Below are 19,845 nucleotides of genomic sequence, written 5' to 3'. Positions count from 1 at the left end.
CCAGACACGTGCGCCCCCTTGTGCATCTGGCTAACGTGGGACCTGGGGAACCGAGCCTCGAACCAGGGTCCTTAGGCTTCACAGGCAAGCGCTTAACCGCTAAGCCATCTCTCCAGCCCTAAAGTATTTTTAAAAGTATTTTAATACCAGTTTGTTCTGAAACAGCTTTGAATGGTGTCCTAGAATTCTTAGCTATATTGTACTCACTCGATCTAGACAGTGTCAGGGTCATGCTTGACCCCTGTGATGTCAAAGTAAGTGTCCTCCAGCAGGATGAAGGTGTCCAGCTCAAGCACAGCAATGGGTGTGGAAACAACATAGCTAAATTATTAATAGCAGTGGCTCGGGCAAGAGCTGTCAGGGGAGTGTGCTCCAGCTTGTCACAGAAGGTGCCAGTGCCCGTTACTAGGTCATGATGATGAATGAGCTTGACCAGGTGGTGTTCTCTCTGATTCACGCGCGATCCCTGAAGAAACGACCTATAAGAAAAACACCTTCCCAGTTCAGATTTCTTTGGACTATATCCTGGCAGAAACCATTGTGAATATCGGCATTCATATCTTCTAAGTGTGTGTGTGCATGCATTGACAGGAGGGTTCCAATATGACTTTAGTTATATTACTGTTTTTCTCTAGCTTTTTATTTTAGAAGTAGAGATGATGCTAGCTGTGTGATATAATTCATGCAAGTATGTCCAGCTTTGCCTGGCACATAGAAAATGCTGGATTAATAACCCAATCATGTCAGGCTTCATTAAACTCTGGTTGTCACAGAGTCTAGCTATGTTGGTGAAGCTCAGGCTGCCTTCAAACTCATGATCCTTTTGCCTCGACTTTCTGATTGCTGGGGTTACTAGTAGGTGCCACCATGATGGCTCATGCTTCACTTTCAAAAAAGAAAGTTTGTTCAATTTTTTTGAGGTGAGGAGGATTTTCAAGGTAGAGTTTTATTCTAGCCCAGGCTGACTTGGAATTCCTTATATCGTCTCAGAGTGCCCTTGAAGTTATGGCAGTCTTCCTACCTCTGTCTCCCAAGTGCTGAGATTAAAGGTGTGCCATCACCATGTCTGGCTAAAATGTTTTTTGGTTTTTCAAAGTAAGGTCTCACTATAGCCCAAGCTGGCCACACTGTGTGTTTACAAAGACTGGTCATGTGAATGCTGTTAGGGAAAGCCGGTGCTAGCAGGCAGAGCACAGTCCACAGTGTGTGCTCACGAAGACGGCCATCAGGAACATGTAAACTGAGGCAGTAACAGATGAGATCGTAGAGCTGGAGGTTGGAGACATGGTGCAGGAGAAACCAGTGCAGTGAACAATCTGCCTATTCTAATGGTAGACCATATGAAGCAAAACTACATTTTTTCTAAGAATAATTACAGAAGTTGAACAAAATAGAAAATACTACCTTCTGCAAAGTCTTAGAATAATAAGTAGTATACTGCCCATCCAGGAGTTAGAAGAAAAAAGCACAAAGGGGTTCTAGCTCAGATGACCATTTGCTTACATGCACGAATCCCTGTGTGTTCAGTTCTGCATATCACATAAGCTGTGTGTGATAGCAGACACCTGGAATCCTTGCGCTCAGGAGGTGGAGGTCAGAGGACCAGATGTTCATGGTACTTCTCCACTATCCAGTGAGTTCAGAGTCAACCTTGGCTACATGAGACCCTGTCTCCAAAAGAGAAAAAAAAAGAAAAGGAAAAGGAAGAAGAAGGGGAGGAGGGGGAGGGAGGAGGAGAAGAAAAAGAAAAGAAACAAGACTAATGTTTGGGGCTGATCTTGCCCTAAAAACACCTAAAGTCAGGAAGCAACTTCCCAGGCTCATGGGGCCCTGTTTCTGACTCCTGTGGGTAGCAGTATGTAAGTAGACCCTGGTAACTCCCTGGGGTTTGGCTAGAACCTGAAAGACTGATTTCAAGGGTGTGTAGAAGGAAAATGGGAATGCCACATAGAAGCTAGCTGAACTGTCAGCTGGGCATGTCTGATGCCTCTGGAAATCTGAATCCTTGGACATGGTCAAGGTGATCTTGATTTACTGCCCCTACCCCCACCAGCTTCCTTGCAAAAACAAAAAATACTTTATAGAAGATAATTGTAATAGGTCTAAAATTATTCAGTAATTTTTCAAAATAAATGTGCAGAACATAGTTTGAAGCAACCACTTTACAGTGGTCCAAGCGTCACAGCGCAAGAAATGGCAGAAACAGCAGGAGAACTCTTGTGGATAGTGCAGTCATCATTTACATGGCCATAGATTTTGAAATAACTGTTCACTGCATCCAGGGAGAAAAGAAGTTGCATTAAAAAAATAAAGAGCCGGTTTTGAAAAAGAAAGACACCCTGAAACTGCACACAATATAATTTTAGCAGCAGGTTGTTACATGAGTGTAAAGAATGTCAATGAGGCATGAGAGGGAAGGGCAAAAGAATCACTGGATAGGAGAAGTGTGATAAGTGCTTAAATGGGAATCCAAAATATTTGGCAAGACAATGGCTGAGAATTCTCCAAGATGGATGAAAGTTAATCTACAATCATACACATAAAATAGCCTGAATATGGTGTTTTTTTTTTCAATTTCATCAAATTCTGCATATAAAATGCAACACAAATACATCATATTAATGTTTGTCACTCAGAAAGCATCACAGTACTACTAGTAAAGCTCCAGGGGTGTTGGGCATGATGGGGCATGCCTTTAATGCCAGCACTTGGGAGGCAGAGGTGGGAGGATCACCATGAGTTCAAGGCCACCCTGAGACTACATTGTCAATTCCAGGTCAGCCTGAGTTAGAGTGAGACCCATCCACCAAAAACCAAAAAATAACAACTCCAGGGGCTGGTTGAGTGGTTAAAGGCACTTCCTTGCAAAGCCTGATGACCCAGGTTCAATTCTCCAGCATGTGTGTAAAGCCAGACACAAAGTGGCATATGCATCTGGAGTTCATTTAAAGTGGTAAAAGGCCCTGGCATGCCCACCTGTGTGTGTGAGCGCATGTACACGCGCGCGCAAACACACACACACACAATGCCTATTCTCTCCCTTGAAAATAACAAGTAAAATACTTACAAACCTCCAAGCCATTACAATGTCTGTAAGTAAAAGGCAAGATAAAGTCTTTGTTAGTAGTTCCCTCTTATCCAGTGTTTTGCCTTCCATGGTTTCATTTGGATGTCAAGAAGAAGGTAGGTGAGTCCAGTACAAGCTGTATTTTGAGAAACATTGTTCACATAAATTATAATTGTTCCATTTTAATTTCATTTTTGAGAGAGGAGAGAAAGAATTGGGGCACCAAGGCCTCAGCCACTGCTATTGAACTCCAGATGCTTGTGCCACCTAGTGGGAATATGCGACCTTGTGCTTGCCTCACTGTTGTGCATCTGGCTAATGTGGGATCTGGAGAGTAGAACATGATTCCTTATCTCTCCAGCCTTGTTAATCTTTTTTTTTTTTTTTCAAATATGGAACACTTCACAAATTTGTGTGTCATCCTTGCACAGGCTCCATGCTAATCTTCTCTGTATTATTCCAATTTTAAAGGTTTTTGTTTATTTTTATTTATTTATTTGAGAGTGACAGAGAAAGAGGCAGATAGGAAGAGAGAATGGGTGTACCAAGGCCTCCAGCCACTGCAAACAAACTCCAAATGCATGCACCACCTTGTGCATCTGGCTAACGTGGGTCCTGGGGAATCGAGCCTCAAACTGGGGTCCTTAGGCTTCACAGGCAAGCGCTCAACCTTTAAGCCATCTCTCCAGCCCTTCCAATTTTAGAATATGTGCTGCCATAGCAAGCACTGGTTAATCTTCTTAAAAATACTTTATTTGTTTATTTGAGAGAGAGAGAGAGAGGAAGAGGCAGATAGAGAGAATGGGAGCGCCAGGGTCTCCAGCCACAGCAAAAATACTCCAAGTGCATGCTTTACCTTGTTCATCTTGCTCATGTGGGTACTAGGGAATCAAACCTAGGTCCTTAGAGTGTTAATCTTTTACTGTGCTTTGTAAACTTGGATGTATTATCCATGTTATAAAAATAGTGTCAATACTGATTTTTTAGCATCCCCTGGAGGCTTGAAGCCAGGCCTCTACAGTCTCATATTCCTACAGCCACAGTACTTTCCTACATGCCCATATGCATTAAAAGATTTGTAAACCCAGCATAGTGTTGCACACCTGTAATGCCAGCACTCAGGAGGTGGAGGCAGGTGTACCAGAAGTGGAAAACCAGCCTCAGCTACACAGTGAGCTTTAGGCTAGCCTGATCTATGTGAGACTGTCTCAGAAAATCTAATGACAATAATAATAATAGATAATAATAAGATTTTGAGGTAAGCCTACTGATATGAACAATAACTATATAAAATCATGTCATCTTGTGTTTCTTGTCATGAATAAATGTACAGTTGAGGCAAGCCAAGGTGATCGTTTTTAAAATTTCAGATACTTGTGTTTTAGTCACCAGCATGCATTTGGGGAAGGCTGTTAGTACCAGCCACTCAGGAGACTTAAGCAGGAGAGGATTATTTGAGCCCAGGAATTAAGCACTAGCCTGAGCCACATAGGAAGTCGCCTTGTCTTTCTACAAAGCAAAACTGTACACTCTTCAAATGATTCGGTTTGCCCAGAAATACTTTTTAATAAGCAATTTGAAAATTTAAGAGAGCAGTCTAAATCAAGAGGAAGTTTCAGTTGCTACCTGAAAAGAATTTAAATAACCCAAAAGTGAATTGTAGTGAAAGTGCATTTTTCTTTTTAGACCTTTTGTCCCTTTCTTTGCTGTTCCCACCCCCTGAGTCTATGCTAAACACTAGCCTGGCAGTGTCCTCAAGGCGCACATGGCACTTAGGGCATGGTCCCCTGGAGGGCTCACAAAGGAAGCAAAGATAGCTTTACTCTTGGGAGAAAATGAATTACTTGAAGAAGAGTGTAAGTTCAGGTATCAGTCAGCCTTGGAGGTGGTTGCAGTGTTTCCCCTCGCGGTCTGTGCACCGTCATCCCAGCACAGCTCCTGCTCCTGCCCCGTGCGTGGCAGCTGTGGCGTGCACGTTTGTGTTTTCCGGGGTCGGCTGGCTTTTATGTGATGATGTAAACTGTAATCGTCTTTGCTTTGTTTTGTTTTGTTGTCTGCTTATTCTTTCTTGGCCTCAGACTTAACATGAGTTGGTGCTTAAATTTCGTGTTAAGAATTTGAAAGAAATAATCCAGCCAACAATGACTCGCTTTTTGTCGCAGTGATCCTGCTGCATGGGTTACAGCGCTGTCTCCATGCTTGGGTAAACGCCATCAAAAGCACATTATCCTCTCCGCCCGTGCCAGCTGCCTAATTGTATCTGCTGTAACCACACGCTGGTGCAACGTGATACCAGTGAGGAACAGAAATGATGAATGGCTCCCTGCAGGTGATAGTGATCATGATAATTTTTAATTTCCTTTTTCCTCAGAAGTCTAGACTAATTCTATTTCAGTGGCTACCATCATACATGCACTCAGTGTCCCCTTTATAAAGACCCATCACAGCAAGCACATGTAACACTCAGGCTTGAGACAGTCTTCAAGAGAGCTGCCTTTACTTACACATACAAAGTAAGCAAGCAAAATGTGTATGCAACATTTTTAAAAATGATTCTCTACACATGCTGTGAATTCCCGTATTCCTGTGTGAAATCTGCAGGAAAAAGGAGAAGTACTTATTCTGCAACAGCTTTCAAATCCTACAATATTAAGACTACCTGGTCAAGCCATGTGCTTGTATTATCTCCCTGTGTGCTTCACAGAATGGTGGCAGGTTCTTGACAGATTTTAGGAGTGATCAACCCATCCTGGAAATCCACTGTATTTTCCCTCTGTCTCTTGTCTGCTTTCCATTGTTGCTACTCATCACCACTCCTTGTCTCTCCTCTTCGGATCTCTGCTGGCATGGTTTGGAGAAACAGGTTGTAGGTGTGTGTGCAAGGCCTGGCTTTGCATATTAGACCAGCCTACTAAGCGGTCGTCAGCGCTGTGACGAGACATACGTGTGGGCAGAAGAGAAACGTGGTCCGTGCTCTGGCTTCTGACCTATCTGATATTTGCCAGGATTATGTCAACTAAGCGCTGCAGTTATTTAGTGCTGTTACCTAGTAGTCACTGCTTCCAATTTCCTGTCCAGTGGTTGGTTCTTTGGTTTGGATGACTTCCACAGAGAAAATGTAAGTGCATTGCAATCAACACTCAATAGACACAGGAATTGCCTGTCATGGTGATGGTGACAGGGTGGTGAAACCATAATTGTAAAATAGCTGCACGTTGTGTTCTATATGCAGAGTGGCCTTGTTCTCAAAGCAGCTGGCACATTTGATAGAAAGAGTGATCTAACCAGATGTTCTCAGAGCAGCTAGCACGTGTGATAGAAACAGAGAGTGATCTAACCAGATGTCCTCAGAGCAGTGACATGGGTGACAGAAACAGAGTGATCTAGCCAGATATTCTCAAAGCAGCTAGCATGGGTGATAGAAACAGAGTGGGCTGGGGAAGTGGCTTAGCAGTTAAAGGCTTTTGCTTGCCTGGCTTGCCAGCCTGAGTTTGATTCCCCAGTGCCCATGTAGAAACAGGGCCACAGAGCAGTGCACGCATTCATCTGGAGTTCATCTGTAGTAGCAGGAGACACTAGTGTACCCATGCTTACTTGTTCTGTCTCTTTAGCCTCACAAATAAGTATTTTCTAAAAGAAAACAGTGTGATCTAACTACATTTCTCAAAACAGCTGCTATATTTGATAGAAAAAGAGAACAAGGGCTAGAGAGATGGCTTAGTAGTTAAGGCATATGCCTGCAAAGCCAAAGGACCCAGATTTGATTCTCTAGGACCAACATAAGTCAGGTGCACAAGGAGGCACATGTGTCTGGAGTTTGTTTAAAGTGGCTGGAAGCCCTGGCATGCCCATTCTCTTCCCCCTGTCTGTCTGCCTCTATCCATCTCTCAAATAAATAAACAAAAAGAGATCTGGAGAGGTGGCTTAGCAATTAAGGCACATGCCTGTAAAACCAAAAGACCCCGTTCAGTTCCCCAGTACCTGCTTAAAGCCAGATGCACAAGGTGGCACATGCATCTGGAGTTCATTTGCAGTGGCTATGGACTGTGGTCTTCTTTCTCTATCTACTTCTTTCTCTCAAATAAGTAAAATATTTTTTAAAATTTGTTTAAAAAATAAATAGAAAGAAAAGAAAAAGAGCAATTTAACCATATGTTCTCAGTGTTGTTGGCATGTTTGATAGAAAAGAAAATGGCCAGACATGGTGGTGCACACCTTTAATCTCAGTGCTTAAAAGGCTGAGGTAGCCTTCTAAGGCTGTGAGTTCAAGGTCAATCTAAGACTACAGAGTGAGTTCCTGGGCTATAATGAGACCCTATCTGGGGTGCAGGGGGAGGACAGTGAGGTAAGCAAATGGCTCTGCAGAAATAAAAACAATAGTAAGCCAGGTGTGGTGGTGCACGCCTTTAATCCCAACACTCAGGAGGCAGTGGTAGGAGGATTGCCATGAGTTCAAGACCACTCTGAGACTACATAGTGAATTCCAGGTCAGCCTGAGCTAGAGTGAGACAAGACCCTACCTCAAAAAACCAAAAAAAAAAAAAAAAAAGTAATAAGTTCAACTGGTTTATAGGACCGCATCTCAGGTTTGATTTTTCTTTCTTTCACCTCTGTGGATCCCATGTCTTATTTATTTGAGAGAGAGAAAATGGGCTCATCAGTGTGGTCTCTACATACACACAGCACATACACATGCAAAATAAGTAATAAAAAAATGAAAACAAGATTTTGTTTAGAAACTTTGTGCTTCAAACCCATGGCTTTCCACAGTAATCTGTATCTGAACACCATGTTGCTTTGTGATTGTTTGGCAGAATTGTAGATAGCATTTTGGCTGTCTCCTCATGTCTATGTAAGGAACTTCAAGGTTGAATATTGAATTTGCTTTGGACCCAACCCATATTTTCTCTACGAGATAGATAAAACACCACATTCCTAGTAAAAGAGCAGACTTCACATTGCCTTAATAGTTTTCAATAATCATTGTCTTATTTTTAAACACTTGATAAGCTTAACTTAATGCTGTTTTGAAAATAGATTGTCAAGCTAATCCATTAGTGAGAGGAAAAAATGGTATTTAAATTTTACACAAAAAAAGTGAAATGATGTATTTATCTGAATGTGTTTTATTTCTTATAAAAGACCTTTCCATACTGTCACAGTAACCCTTAGCGCTAACTTTAACATTTTCCTTTTGGGTTTTTGCTTAAACATGAATTTTTTAATTTATTTTTAGTTATTTATTAGAGACAGAGAGAAGGGGAGAGAGTGAGTGAGAAAGGCGTGCGAGGGCCTCTAGCCACTGCCAACAAACTCCATGCGCATGCGCCACCATGGATCCTTAGACTCATAGGCATGTGGCTTACCCACTAAGCCATCTCTCCAGCCCTTAAATATGACTTTTTTTTTTTTACCAGCCTGCTATTATTTATATTCATTTTATTTTTAGGAAAAAAATAGGTACCATTTAAAAATCATTTTGTTTATCCTCTAGCAAAACTATTCTTAGGGCAGGTATGGTGGCTCACACCTTTAATGTCAGCACTTGGGAGGCAGAGGTAGGAGGATCACTGTGAGTTTGAGGCCACCCTGAAACTACATAGTGAATTCCAGGTCAGCCTGAGCCAGAATAAGACTCTATCTCAAAAAAAAAAAAAAAAGAAGAAAAAAACAAAACAGAACTATTCTTAGTAACTTGCTTAAGACTGGTTGAAGTAGATTAGAGGAGGTCATAATGACCTATGATAAGAACTGGTGAGCTGGATAAGAGGGTGTGTTTCTCTGTGTCATAACAAAACCAGGACATAGTGGGTGGAGGCCATGGTCGTGCAGAGTAGGCTGGACTCTGAGAAGAGCTGCTCATCTTTCACAGCATCTGCCTGCCAGGCAGGTGTCTGGAAGTAACTGGAGCTGAGGGTGCAGGTTGGCTTAGCTCTTACCTTCTGGACGTCAATTACACCTATATTATTTGTTCAACCTGTTGTCCTTATTATTACACTGTTTCTATGGGGAAAGCTGGTTGTATTACTTAACTGTACTTAGAACATCTTCTATAGGAAAATAGTGACCTGTCCTAAGTTTAAGACATGTCTGATCTGGTTTCTAATGTGTCATGTCTTAAAGGCTATGTGATTAATTGTTGCATCATGTGATTGGTTTAACAATCATCTATATTCTTTTTAAACAGGCGGTTGCTGGCTACTTTGATATATATTTTCAAAAGAATTGCCTCAACAAGGTAAGTCCATGTGTGTGATTCATGAGAATTAGTTATGCAGAGTACATTGTATCTGATTTTGTGCCCCAAGGTGTTTGATCAGAAGCATTTTGCTGTTATAAGCAATTGGACTTGTATTTGATTTAGTAGATTAATGTACCATGATATTAAAAATCCTGTACATCATCAGCTGCTTCTGAACTTCCCCAATGCAGGTCGTGTTCTCCACCGGGCCTCAGAGCACCAAAACACACTGGAAACAAACAATATTTCTACTGGAAAAGCCGTTTTCAGTTAAAGCAGGTGAGAAAAAGAGAAAGAAAAGATAGTGTATGCATTCAGAAGTAAATAGTGGTTGCTCATTTCACAGCCATGTTTGTGTGATACGTGGAGTAGTATCATGGTTGTTACAGCGAGATGTTTTCATAGCTCTACATCCATATGTTTTAGGTATATGTCATTGAATTAAAGACTTCTTTTCCAAGAAAATGTACAATTTTGAGTCTGATAGTGTTTTGTTGGCTTTTTGCAGTGTTAGGGATTGAAGCCTCATGCATGCTAGGCAAGTGCTCTATCACCAAGCTGTACTACTTTTGACCTTCCAAAATAAATAGAGAGTGTATATAGCTCAAAACCATGACACAAGAATTGAGAAAATGCTTCTTTAGTAATTAATAGCATGCAAATATAACTAAAAATTATTTCATTTCCTGAGTGACTAAACAAATAACTGATAGAAGGCATAAATTAGAGAGAATGTGACTCAGTAGTTACTGGGCTCAAGAGATTTAGGTAGAATGCTTTCTGCCATCTCCTCTCCACCTACTCACATGCTCCATAGTTTTCAAGGGCTGTTTAACTTCTGTAGTCTTTTTGGTTTTTTCGAGGTAGGGTCTTGTTGCAGCCCCAAGCTGACCTGGATTTCACTATGTATGCAGTCTGGGGGTATCCTGAAACTCACAACGATCCTCTTACCTCTGCCTCGCAAATGCTAGGATTAAAGGCATGCATCACCACACCTGGGTCATCCCTTTGTTTTAATCTTACTAATGGTTCACTGATAATTCACACACTTATGCACTTGCTCCAAGAATTATAATCCATAAAAGTCTCCTTGTCCCGCCTTCAAGGAAAGCCTTCTGCAAGGCAGAAATGCTCAAAGCATCAGTTTCAATAAAGGGATGGTACCCTTCACTGCCACCTCAGGAAAAGGCTGACACAGTGCCAAACCAACTTATGTACTCTGGCTGTTAGATGTCGTTAGTTTAGTCTCAATGTTCCATTGCACCAGCAGTAAAGTTCTTCCTGGACCTGTAGTCTGAACAGTCTCTGTCATCTTAACAGTGATCTGTAGTTATGCAAAATTGGAAACAGCTTAAATGTACTTCTTCAGAAGATGGGTAAACATATGTTGACCACAAAGAACAAACTCTAAAACAGCTTCACTCAGGAGACTGAGGCAGAGGGATTGCTGTAAGTTCTAGGCCAGCCTGCTATATACAGTGAGACCATGAGTGAGACCATGTGTCAATAATCAACTACTACATGAGTGGGTGGCTGGATTGATGTTTGGGTAAATGGATGGATGATATCTGACAAACTCCTTTACTGTACTGTACTGTTTATGTGGTGTTTAAATGTAATTGTCTTGCATATACATACATAGGAAAAGTCATCGTAGAGATGGTATTGCAGTCCAGTTCGCATTGCTGGTAGAAATCACGCAACCAAGAGCAGCTTCTGGGAAAGAGTTTTATTCTGGCTTACAGGCTTGAGGGGAAGCTCCATGATGGCAGGGGAAAACGATGACATGAGCAGAAGGTGGATATCACCCTCTGGCCAACATAAGATGGACCACAGCAACAGGAGGGTGTGCCAAACACTGGCATGGGGAAACTGGCTATAAAGCCCATAAGCCCGCCCCCAACAATACACTCCCTCCAGGAGGCATTAATTCCCAAATATCCATCAGCTGGGAACCTAGCATTCAGAACACCTAAGTTTATGGGGGACACCTGAATCAAACCACCATAGATGGCCACTATAAAAGGTTAGAAGTAGGGTCAGGCAGGCTGAAGAGGGTCTCCATGTCACAGGTAGTGAAGGATGTCAGGAAGTGCAGGCATGTGGTGGAGTGTTAGGGTATGCTCAGTACACACCCAGATCATCACCATGGTAGTCTCTGTTTATGCTGTTTTATAGGGTTCTAACACAGCTTTGACATCATGGTTGATGCATAAATTGAATGTAATAGGTGCAAACGAATAGCATTAGAGGAAGCTACAACTTGCTGCTTCCTTCACACTGAAGTCTCAGTGCTGTGGAAATAAGGACTTGATGGTGTCATTTACTCTGGCTTCAGCAAGACTGAACACAGCAGGACTGAAGCAGGGCAGAGATGGCATCCACTTAATAAATGCCAGCACTTTGCTCCTCACTGTGGCCATCCGTTCACCATAGTGCTGGTGTGAGGATGGACTCATTGTGCGGCTAGTGTGTTTATTAAAGGAGGACTGACTCACTGACAAATGGTGTGAGAGAGGACTGCTCACTGTGCTCCTGGTGTGAGAGAGGAGGACTGCCTCGCTGTGCTCCTGGTGTGAGAGAGGAGGACTGCCTCGCTGTGCTCCTGGTGTGAGAGAGGAGGACTGCCTCGCTGTGCTCCTGGTGTGAGAGAGGAGGACTGCCTCGCTGTGCTCCTGGTGTGAGAGGAGGACTGCCTCGCTGTGCTCCTGGTGTGAGAGAGGAGGACTGCCTCGCTGTGCTCCTGGTGTGAGAGGAGGACTGCCTCGCTGTGCTCCTGGTGTGAGAGAGGAGGACTGCCTCGCTGTGCTCCTGGTGTGAGAGAGGAGGACTGCCTCGCTGTGCTCCTGGTGTGAGAGAGGAGGACCTCTCCTGTGCCTATGCAGGCACTTACACTGAAGCCCACTCCAGCCCTGCTCTGGGCATGTTTAGCTGACTCTCCTGAATGCTTCTGTGGCTTATCCAAGGTAGTGTTCTGCACAGCTATCTATGTTGACCTCTTACTTGGTGAATTCTTACCCTGTTCAAACTGGGGTCATTTCTGTAAATCTGTCATTTTCCTCAAAAAGTTAATTGCTCCTTTCTGCCCCAAAAGGGTTTTCACTCACACACACACACACACACACACACACACACACACACACACACCAAGCAATAGAACAGGAACGTAGTTGTAGGGAACACGATCTGTGGGGTAGTGTGGCTTGTGTTTCATACTGTGACTTTGCCTGTAGTAAGTGATACACTAACATGCTTGTCCTGCATCTCATAGTTTCATCATTACTTTGCATGGCGCTGTGCCCAGGGCATTTATTTAGCTACTAGATGTGGTGAGCCCATTTTTTGCCACCTCTGATGCTCTCAAAATTTCACTGTATTCTTTCAGGTTGGTATTGCAATCTTCTCCTGACATATTTAAGAGAGTATATATAAGTTGGGCTTAAACTCCGAATATTTTATGCTAAAACACACTACAAACTTTTAAGTAACGTGACAGTCATGAGTCTAATTAGAAAATTTTGTCATATGTGAAACTTATTTTAGTAACCCAAAGGTAATATGACAAGATTTTTTAATACACAGAATATTGTTTTTTATTTGAGAGAGAGAGCAAGCATGCTAGGGCCTCCAACTACTGCAAACAAACTCCAAACATATGTGCCACCTTGTGCATCTGGCTTACGTGGGTCCTGGGGAATTAAACCAAGGTCCTTTGGCTTTGCAGACAAGTGCTTTAGCCACAAAGCCATCTCTCTAGCCCCTAGAATATTCGTTTTTGTTTTGTTTTGTGTTTTTTTTTTTTTTCCGAGATAGGGTCTCTCTGTAGCCCAGGCTGACCTGGAATTTACTATGTAGTCTCAGGGTGGCCTCGAACTCATGGCAGTTCTCCCACCTCTGTCTCTCAAGTGCTGGGATTAAAGGTGTGTGCCACCACACCCAGCTAGAATATTGTTTATTAATGTTATTTAATTATTTGCAAGTAGAGAGAGAGAGAGAGAGGAGAGAATTGGAGAGAATGGCCACTGCAAATGAACTCCAGATGCATACACCACTTTGTGCATCTGGCTTTACATGGGAACTGGGGAATCAAACCTGGGTTGTTAGGCTTTGCAGGCAAGTACCTTAACCACTAAGCCATCTCTAGCCCAATACAAAGAATATTTAAAACTTACCTATGTCATTCTGTCAAGATGGGTTATCTGTGTCTGTATGTTTATGTTAATATCCGCAGTAACAGTAAATGGGTTTTGTAGTGCCAAGTCTACCTCTGGAAATAGGTAGGGTTGGTCCATAGAAAGCAGGAAAAACAAGTGGATAGGAAATTTTTTAGCCTGGGGATTCACCTGAAATACTAGTTCATCTAGAATACATCTGACTGAGAACAAAATGGAAGTGCTTTATTTGGTTTGGTTTATACACAAACTAGTTCTAAAAAGAGTTCTAAAATAAAATGCATACTAGAGTGGTTGAACTCCTTCTGGCATTGTGAGGCCAACAGTGTGAGACTGGAGGACCTGTCTTCCAGAATGTGGAGGGTAAACTTGCAGAGCACTTCCTCTCAAGGCAGGTGTTTACTTTCCTTTAAGAGTCACGTGCAGGGCTGGAGAGATGGCTTAGCAGTTAAGGTGCTTGCCTGCAAAGCCAAAGGACTTTGGTTCAATTCCCTAGGACCCACGTAAGCCAGATGCACAAAGGGGCGCATGTTCATTTGCAGTGGCTAGAGGACCTGGTGCACCCATTCTCTCTCTCTCTCACTCTCTCACTCTGTGTCTTTCCCTCTCAAATAAATAATTTTTTTCAAAAGTCACGTGCAGCTTTACTTTTCAGATGTGTGTGACAGCTGTGACACTGAAGTGCAAGTCTGTTCCACGCACTTGAAACCTGAAACTTCGATTAGCGCCGGCAGAAGCTCAGTGGCTCAGTGGTAGAACACTTGTCTGGTGTGAGTGAAGCCCTGGCTTCAAGTTCCAGAAACTACAAAGTAAATGAAAAGTGGGTAGAGAGATGGCGTAGCAGTTAAGGTACTTGTCTTCAAAGCCAAAGGACCTAGGTTCAGTTCCCCAGTACCCACATGAAGCCAGATGCACAAGGTGGTACATGTGTCTGGAGTTCATTGCAGTGACTAGAGGCCCTGCTGCACTCATTCTCTCTCTATCTGTCTCTTTCTCAAATAAATGAATAAATAAAAATATTTAAAAAGTAAAAGACTCTGTCTCAGGGAAGTACAATGAGAACAATGGAGGAGAGTGTCTCACATTTTCCTCTGGCCTCCTCACACGTGCTGCCCATACATGCTTACGCCGTGAGAGAAAGAGTAAAAGTTTGAAGAGCAGTCTGTCGGCTTCTTTGCCTCTCCTGGAGAGCTGGGCTCTTTCCCACGTCACTCCTGCCGCAGAGCTTTAGGAGTGACGGCGTGCTTTCACTCACGGCTCCGGTGCAGTGTCTGAAGCTCAGAACAGAGTCACAGGATCAGCTTTGTTCTGACTGGCGCGGCAGCACGAGGTGGGCACGGGTGCTGTCTCCAGTGAGTCCTCTGCAGTGCCCATTCACGCTCACTGCACAGCAGCCGTGATCTCCTTGACACTGACTAATGACACGGATCCGTATGCTCTGGCAGCCACTGCCTTGCTCCTTCAGTTAGGCTTGGGCAATTGAAGGGGGTCCTGCAGTGTAAATTATGTATTTATTACTATGACCCTTTGTGGGCCATTTAATTAACTTGAGTAAGAGAGTGTATGTGTGCATGTGCAAGAAATCTTTGAAATGTTGTATTCCTATAAGTCATGAAAATAGTATACACCACACATATGTCTGGAAATTTATGTTATATTAATTTTCCAGATGTTATTTTTCCTATAGAAGGTCAGTTATCTGTACTTTTTACTTTCTCCTGAAAGAACTGGATCCTTGTGATGTACAGGTCGTTCTTGCTTCATTCAAAAATCAGTGAAACAGGGCCAGGCGTGGTGGCGCACGCCTTTACTCCCAGCACTGGGAGGCAGAGGTAGGAGGATCAGTGAGTTTGAGGCCACCCTGAGATTACAGAGTGAATTCCAGTCAGCCTGTGCTAGAGTGAGACCCTACCTTGATAAAAACAAAACAACAACAACAAAAATTAGTGAAACGTAAAAACTACTCTAAAATGTGAAGTCTGTGGAGAGATGGCTTAGCAGTTAAGGCCTGCAAAGCCAAAGGACTCAGGTTCGATTCCCCAAGACCCACGTAAGGTAGATGCACAAGGTGGGAACATGCATCTGGAGTTCGTCTGCAGCAGCTGAAGGCCCTGGTGTGCTCATTCTCTCCCTGTCTGCCTCTTTCTCTATAAAATAAGTAAAATAAATTTTAAAAACTTTAAGTTCAAATTTAAAAAGAAAAATTAAAAAGAGCCAGGCATGGTGGCTCACGGCTGTAATCCCAGCACTGAGACTGAGGTAGAAGGATTGCCAGCCTGGGCTAGAGTGAGCTCCAGGTCAGCCTGGGCTAGACTGAGACTCTGACTCAAATAAATCATGAAATCAAAAGTCTTCTAAGTAGTGTAATACAGCACTGCATAAAGAGACTGTCTAGTGTCACTGCTTACTGTCTCGAGGCCAGACCCCCTGTGTTCCTGAACACGTGCTCTTCTGTCTTTCCTAGGGGAAGCCTTGAAAGGAAAAATCACAGTTCACAAGAACAAGAAAGATCCTCGTTCGCTCATCGTGACACTGACCTTGAACAGTTCAACCCACACTTACAGCCTCCAGTGAGCAGGACAGCGTCCAGCCACCACGAAGCGTGAAGCACAACTTGCATTTCTGGTGTAGGGTGAGGTGGGCCAGTGGGACAGGTAGACTCACAGCAGTGAGGGATGGCCGGGCCTTTCCCAGCAATCTAGAGCTCAAAGTTGGGGATCTCAGCTGAAAACAGGGAGCTACTAACCCCTGCACTCCCCAGGGGTCCTAGTCTCAGAAGTCAGCTGACCACATTTACTGAGAGTCACCCTTCCCTTGCTGAGCTGGACACTGTTTGAATTGGCTTACTTTTGGGACAGTCTTACAGTCTCCTTGTTTTGTTTTGTTTTTATACATTTCTTACTATAAATTGTAAGCAGTAATAATGTATTAACTTGGGCTGTTTTATTAAACTAGCAGCACAAAGAAGGGCACATATGCTGCGCTGCTCTGAGGAGGGGTGTTCAGAACAAGCTTGTTGGTAGTTGGGTCGATTCGGTCCTCCAGCCAGAGAGCACCAAGCACACAGCACAGCTCCTTCCCTGCATCCTCCGCGGATGTCTGGCTGGCCTCTTCAGCCCCCGCACTCCTCACTTGTTCTGCTCCTCACTGGTCAGTGTTCTGTACCCGTGGCTGCTGCCACCCTGCCCGTGGAGGCAGAGCCCCTATACAAACCTGGTTTCAGACTCTTCTGCAGAGGCTGAACGCTGCTCCGACCAGCCTTGTACCTTTTGCAAATGATTGATGTGCAGAGCTGCCCTGTGTCTCAGAAAGTTGTGTCACCATGAAACTCATTTATAATTGGTTTGAAAGAAATGGAAATACTTAATAAAATGTATAAGACAATTTTTAGCATTAAAATATTCCATAATGCCTTTGTGAGATCATAAGCATTTAACAGGTCTTGGGGGAATTTTTTTTTTTTTTGTAAATAAGAGGGGTAGAAGGTGTGTTTAGCATGTATGAGGCCCTAGGTTCAATTCTTAGCACTGAAAACTAAAACAGGGTCTTAGTGGGAATGCTGGCACGTGTCTGTTGCTCTGTCAGAAGCAGGCATCGGCACACAGCGCAGCCTGAATGCAGGAGCTCTGGGGCCCACAGCCGCCGCCAGGTCTTCTTTGCTCTTAGCCACTTCCTTGGCCTCTCCTTGGGGAATGTGGCAGACTTTGTTAGTACACCCAGGTGTTCAGATGGGTGCCTCGGTGACTGTGAGGTGATGTCATTGGTCATTCAGGCAGCCTTTCCAAAGAGCATATAGCACCCATGCTCCCAGCTTGGAAGCTGCCAGGCTTGCCATGCCATGTGGCTGCCTACTCTGGCACATGGCCACAGAGGAGACTCAGAATGGCAAAACCTGTATCAAAAGGGAATTGTCCCCTGGTTTCCATTAGAAGACTGAGCTGTCATCTAGGGTGGAGTGGGGGCTTCTGATGCTGGCACTGCCTTCTTACAAGCCTGATTGGTATTTTCACTGGATCAAACAGCCCAACTGTCTTGCCACCAGGATTTGAATTCAGCACACTACTGAAAATGCAGAGTTCTGATAGTACCCACTAAGGTACATTTTTATATGGTCTTTTTTTTTGTTGTTTGTTTATTTTTTGAGAATGCCATCTTCCTGTGTTGTTGCCTAGGCTGGTCTGGAACTCCTAGGCACAAGCAGTCATTCCTCAGCCTTCCAAGTAGCTATGATTTCATGTGTGTGTCCGTGTCCAGCTTGTTTAAATTTGGTCTTCAGAGATTTTCTGCACAGACATACATGGATGAGGGTGAGAAGTGCAGAGGCCCATAGGAAGATGGATGGATTTTCTTTAGCTGAAAGCATCCAATTTTGTGGGTTTTTTCTTTTTTTCTGTGAACCGATACTTCCTACTGTTTAAAGTTAGCTCTCAGGCTGGAAATAGGCTCAGCAATTACCTGCAAAGCCCAAGGACCCAGGTTCAGTTCCCCAGTCCCATGTAAACCAGATGTGCAAAGTGACACATGTCTCAAGCTTGTTTAAGTTGGCTCTCAAAAACGATTCCTTCTTAGCACCTGTCTTGTTTTCTGGGATCTTCGTCCAAAGAGCCTCACACTCCCCCGTCCAGCCGTCTGAGCTCTTTGCGGTTCACCTTCCCAGGGTGGAGCGCTCTTGTCCCATAGCTAAGCGTTTCCTGAGGCAAGGGCTTCCAAGAGTTGACTCTTCAACTGCAGCTTCTGCTGTTGAACTGTTGTAAAGAGTAAGTGCTCCATAGCCCTAGACAGTGACAGATGAGTGTCCTTTTATGCTGTGGTGCATGGGCATTTACAGACACCAATCTATTTTCTTGCCATTAAGAAAACGCATCTTTGTCCTGTTTGCCTTTGTGGAAGCTAACGTCACCATGTGTGGTGCATGAGAGATGAGCATCTTCTGTATGTTCTGCAGCCGGCACTGGAAGGAGTGGTCCAAGACAGGGGGGCTCTTGAGGTGTGGCATGGGGTTGTTAAATAGCTGCAGCTGTCGAACAGGTGGCACACACCTGTAACCTAGATGCTTGGGAAGCTAGAACTGCAAGTTCCAGACTGGCCTGGGCAACTGTTTCAAAATTAAAAAAATAAAAAGGCATGTGCTAGGATTGGGGGAATGGCGTGCTGGTTAAAGGCACTGGGTTCAGTTGCCCACAAAGAGCTACACGCAAAAAGTAACATATCTGTCTGGTCTTCTTTGCAGTGGTAAGAAACTCTGGTGCACGCCCCCCCCAAACACACACATAGACACAGACACAAATAAAAATGCACAATATTTTATAAATTCCAGATGTATGTGCCACTGTGCATCTGGCTTTACATGGGTTCTGAGAACTCAACCACTAAGTCATCTCTGAGTCATCTCTTCAGCCCACTAGACATATTTTTTAAATTTTTCTGTTCTATTTTTATTTTTTTATTTATTTGACGGTGGGGAGAATGGGCACTCAAGGGCCTCTAGCCCCTGCAAACAAACTCCAGGCATATGCACCACCATGTGCATCTGGCTTATGTGGGACCTGGAGAACCTGGGTCCTTAGGCTTCACAGGCAAGCACTTAACCTCTAAGCCATCTCTCCAGCCCCTAACAAACCTTTTTTAAAAAGACATATCAGTGTATCTCAGTGGTAGAGCACTTGGCTAGCTTACATGCAGCCCTGGGTTTGGTCATGATACAAAGCACACCTCAATGAGGAAGCTTTACAGTGGTGGTGAGGGGATTCTCTGTCCTGTTTCATCCTGAGGCAGGGCTTCACTCTAACCCAGGCTGCATCAATTAGTTTTGCAACACTTACTATTGGGGGTCGGAAGGTGTTCGAATCCTGATCCTATTCACCTCTGCTTTCTCGTTACTTACTGGGGATCAATCAAAGAAGTCACTTGAGTCATTAGCATTGAACCTCCCACTTGTTACATTGGAAGGACAGAGGTGTGTCATGAAGTTGGGTTGTTACACTGAAACTCCTGCTTGTTACAGTGGAAGGACAGAGGTGTGTCAAGAAGTTGGGACGTTACATTGAATCTCCCGCTTGTTACAGAGGAAGGACAGGTGTGTTATAAAGTTGCTGACAGAGGTCATGCTTGTTGCTGGAAGGAAGGAGCATACCATGGGAGGAACAGACAAGGTGATGGGCTACTTAGCTCCCACTGGCCATGCCAGGAATTCGAGCCTGAGCCTGGCTTAGTGCTGTACTAGAGCACAGAACCAAAGCATTCAGGTTTTCAGAGTATCTCCCATCCTGTGCCACACCTTCGTACAGCTCCTGGGCATATCTTATTTGCACAAAGTAATGCTTTACAAATTAAGCTCTATTTGCTGTTTAACTTCTTCCCTAGAG

General features: G+C 43.8%; 1 protein-coding gene and 1 pseudogene across 1 annotated transcript in view; one reads left to right on the top strand and one right to left on the bottom strand.

The window, feature by feature from the left end:
- Prmt3 (protein arginine methyltransferase 3) overlaps window positions 1-16,893 on the top strand; it is a 99,899-nt gene extending 83,006 nt beyond the window's left edge. The window contains exons 14-16 of the mRNA XM_004650814.2: window positions 9,255-9,305; window positions 9,500-9,587; window positions 15,945-16,893. Coding sequence (XP_004650871.2) covers window positions 9,255-9,305; window positions 9,500-9,587; window positions 15,945-16,054 — 249 coding nt within the window. The 3' untranslated portion in view covers window positions 16,055-16,893. The remainder of the gene's footprint in view (window positions 1-9,254; window positions 9,306-9,499; window positions 9,588-15,944) is intronic.
- LOC123459701 lies at window positions 3,454-3,549 on the bottom strand (annotated as a pseudogene).
- Window positions 16,894-19,845: the final 2,952 nt, after the last annotated feature.

Source organism: Jaculus jaculus, chromosome 3 (genome assembly GCF_020740685.1).
Source record: "Jaculus jaculus isolate mJacJac1 chromosome 3, mJacJac1.mat.Y.cur, whole genome shotgun sequence".
Taxonomy (NCBI): domain Eukaryota; kingdom Metazoa; phylum Chordata; class Mammalia; order Rodentia; family Dipodidae; genus Jaculus; species Jaculus jaculus.
Note: the sequence above shows the minus strand (reverse complement) of the source record. Positions and strands in the feature narration are given on the sequence as shown.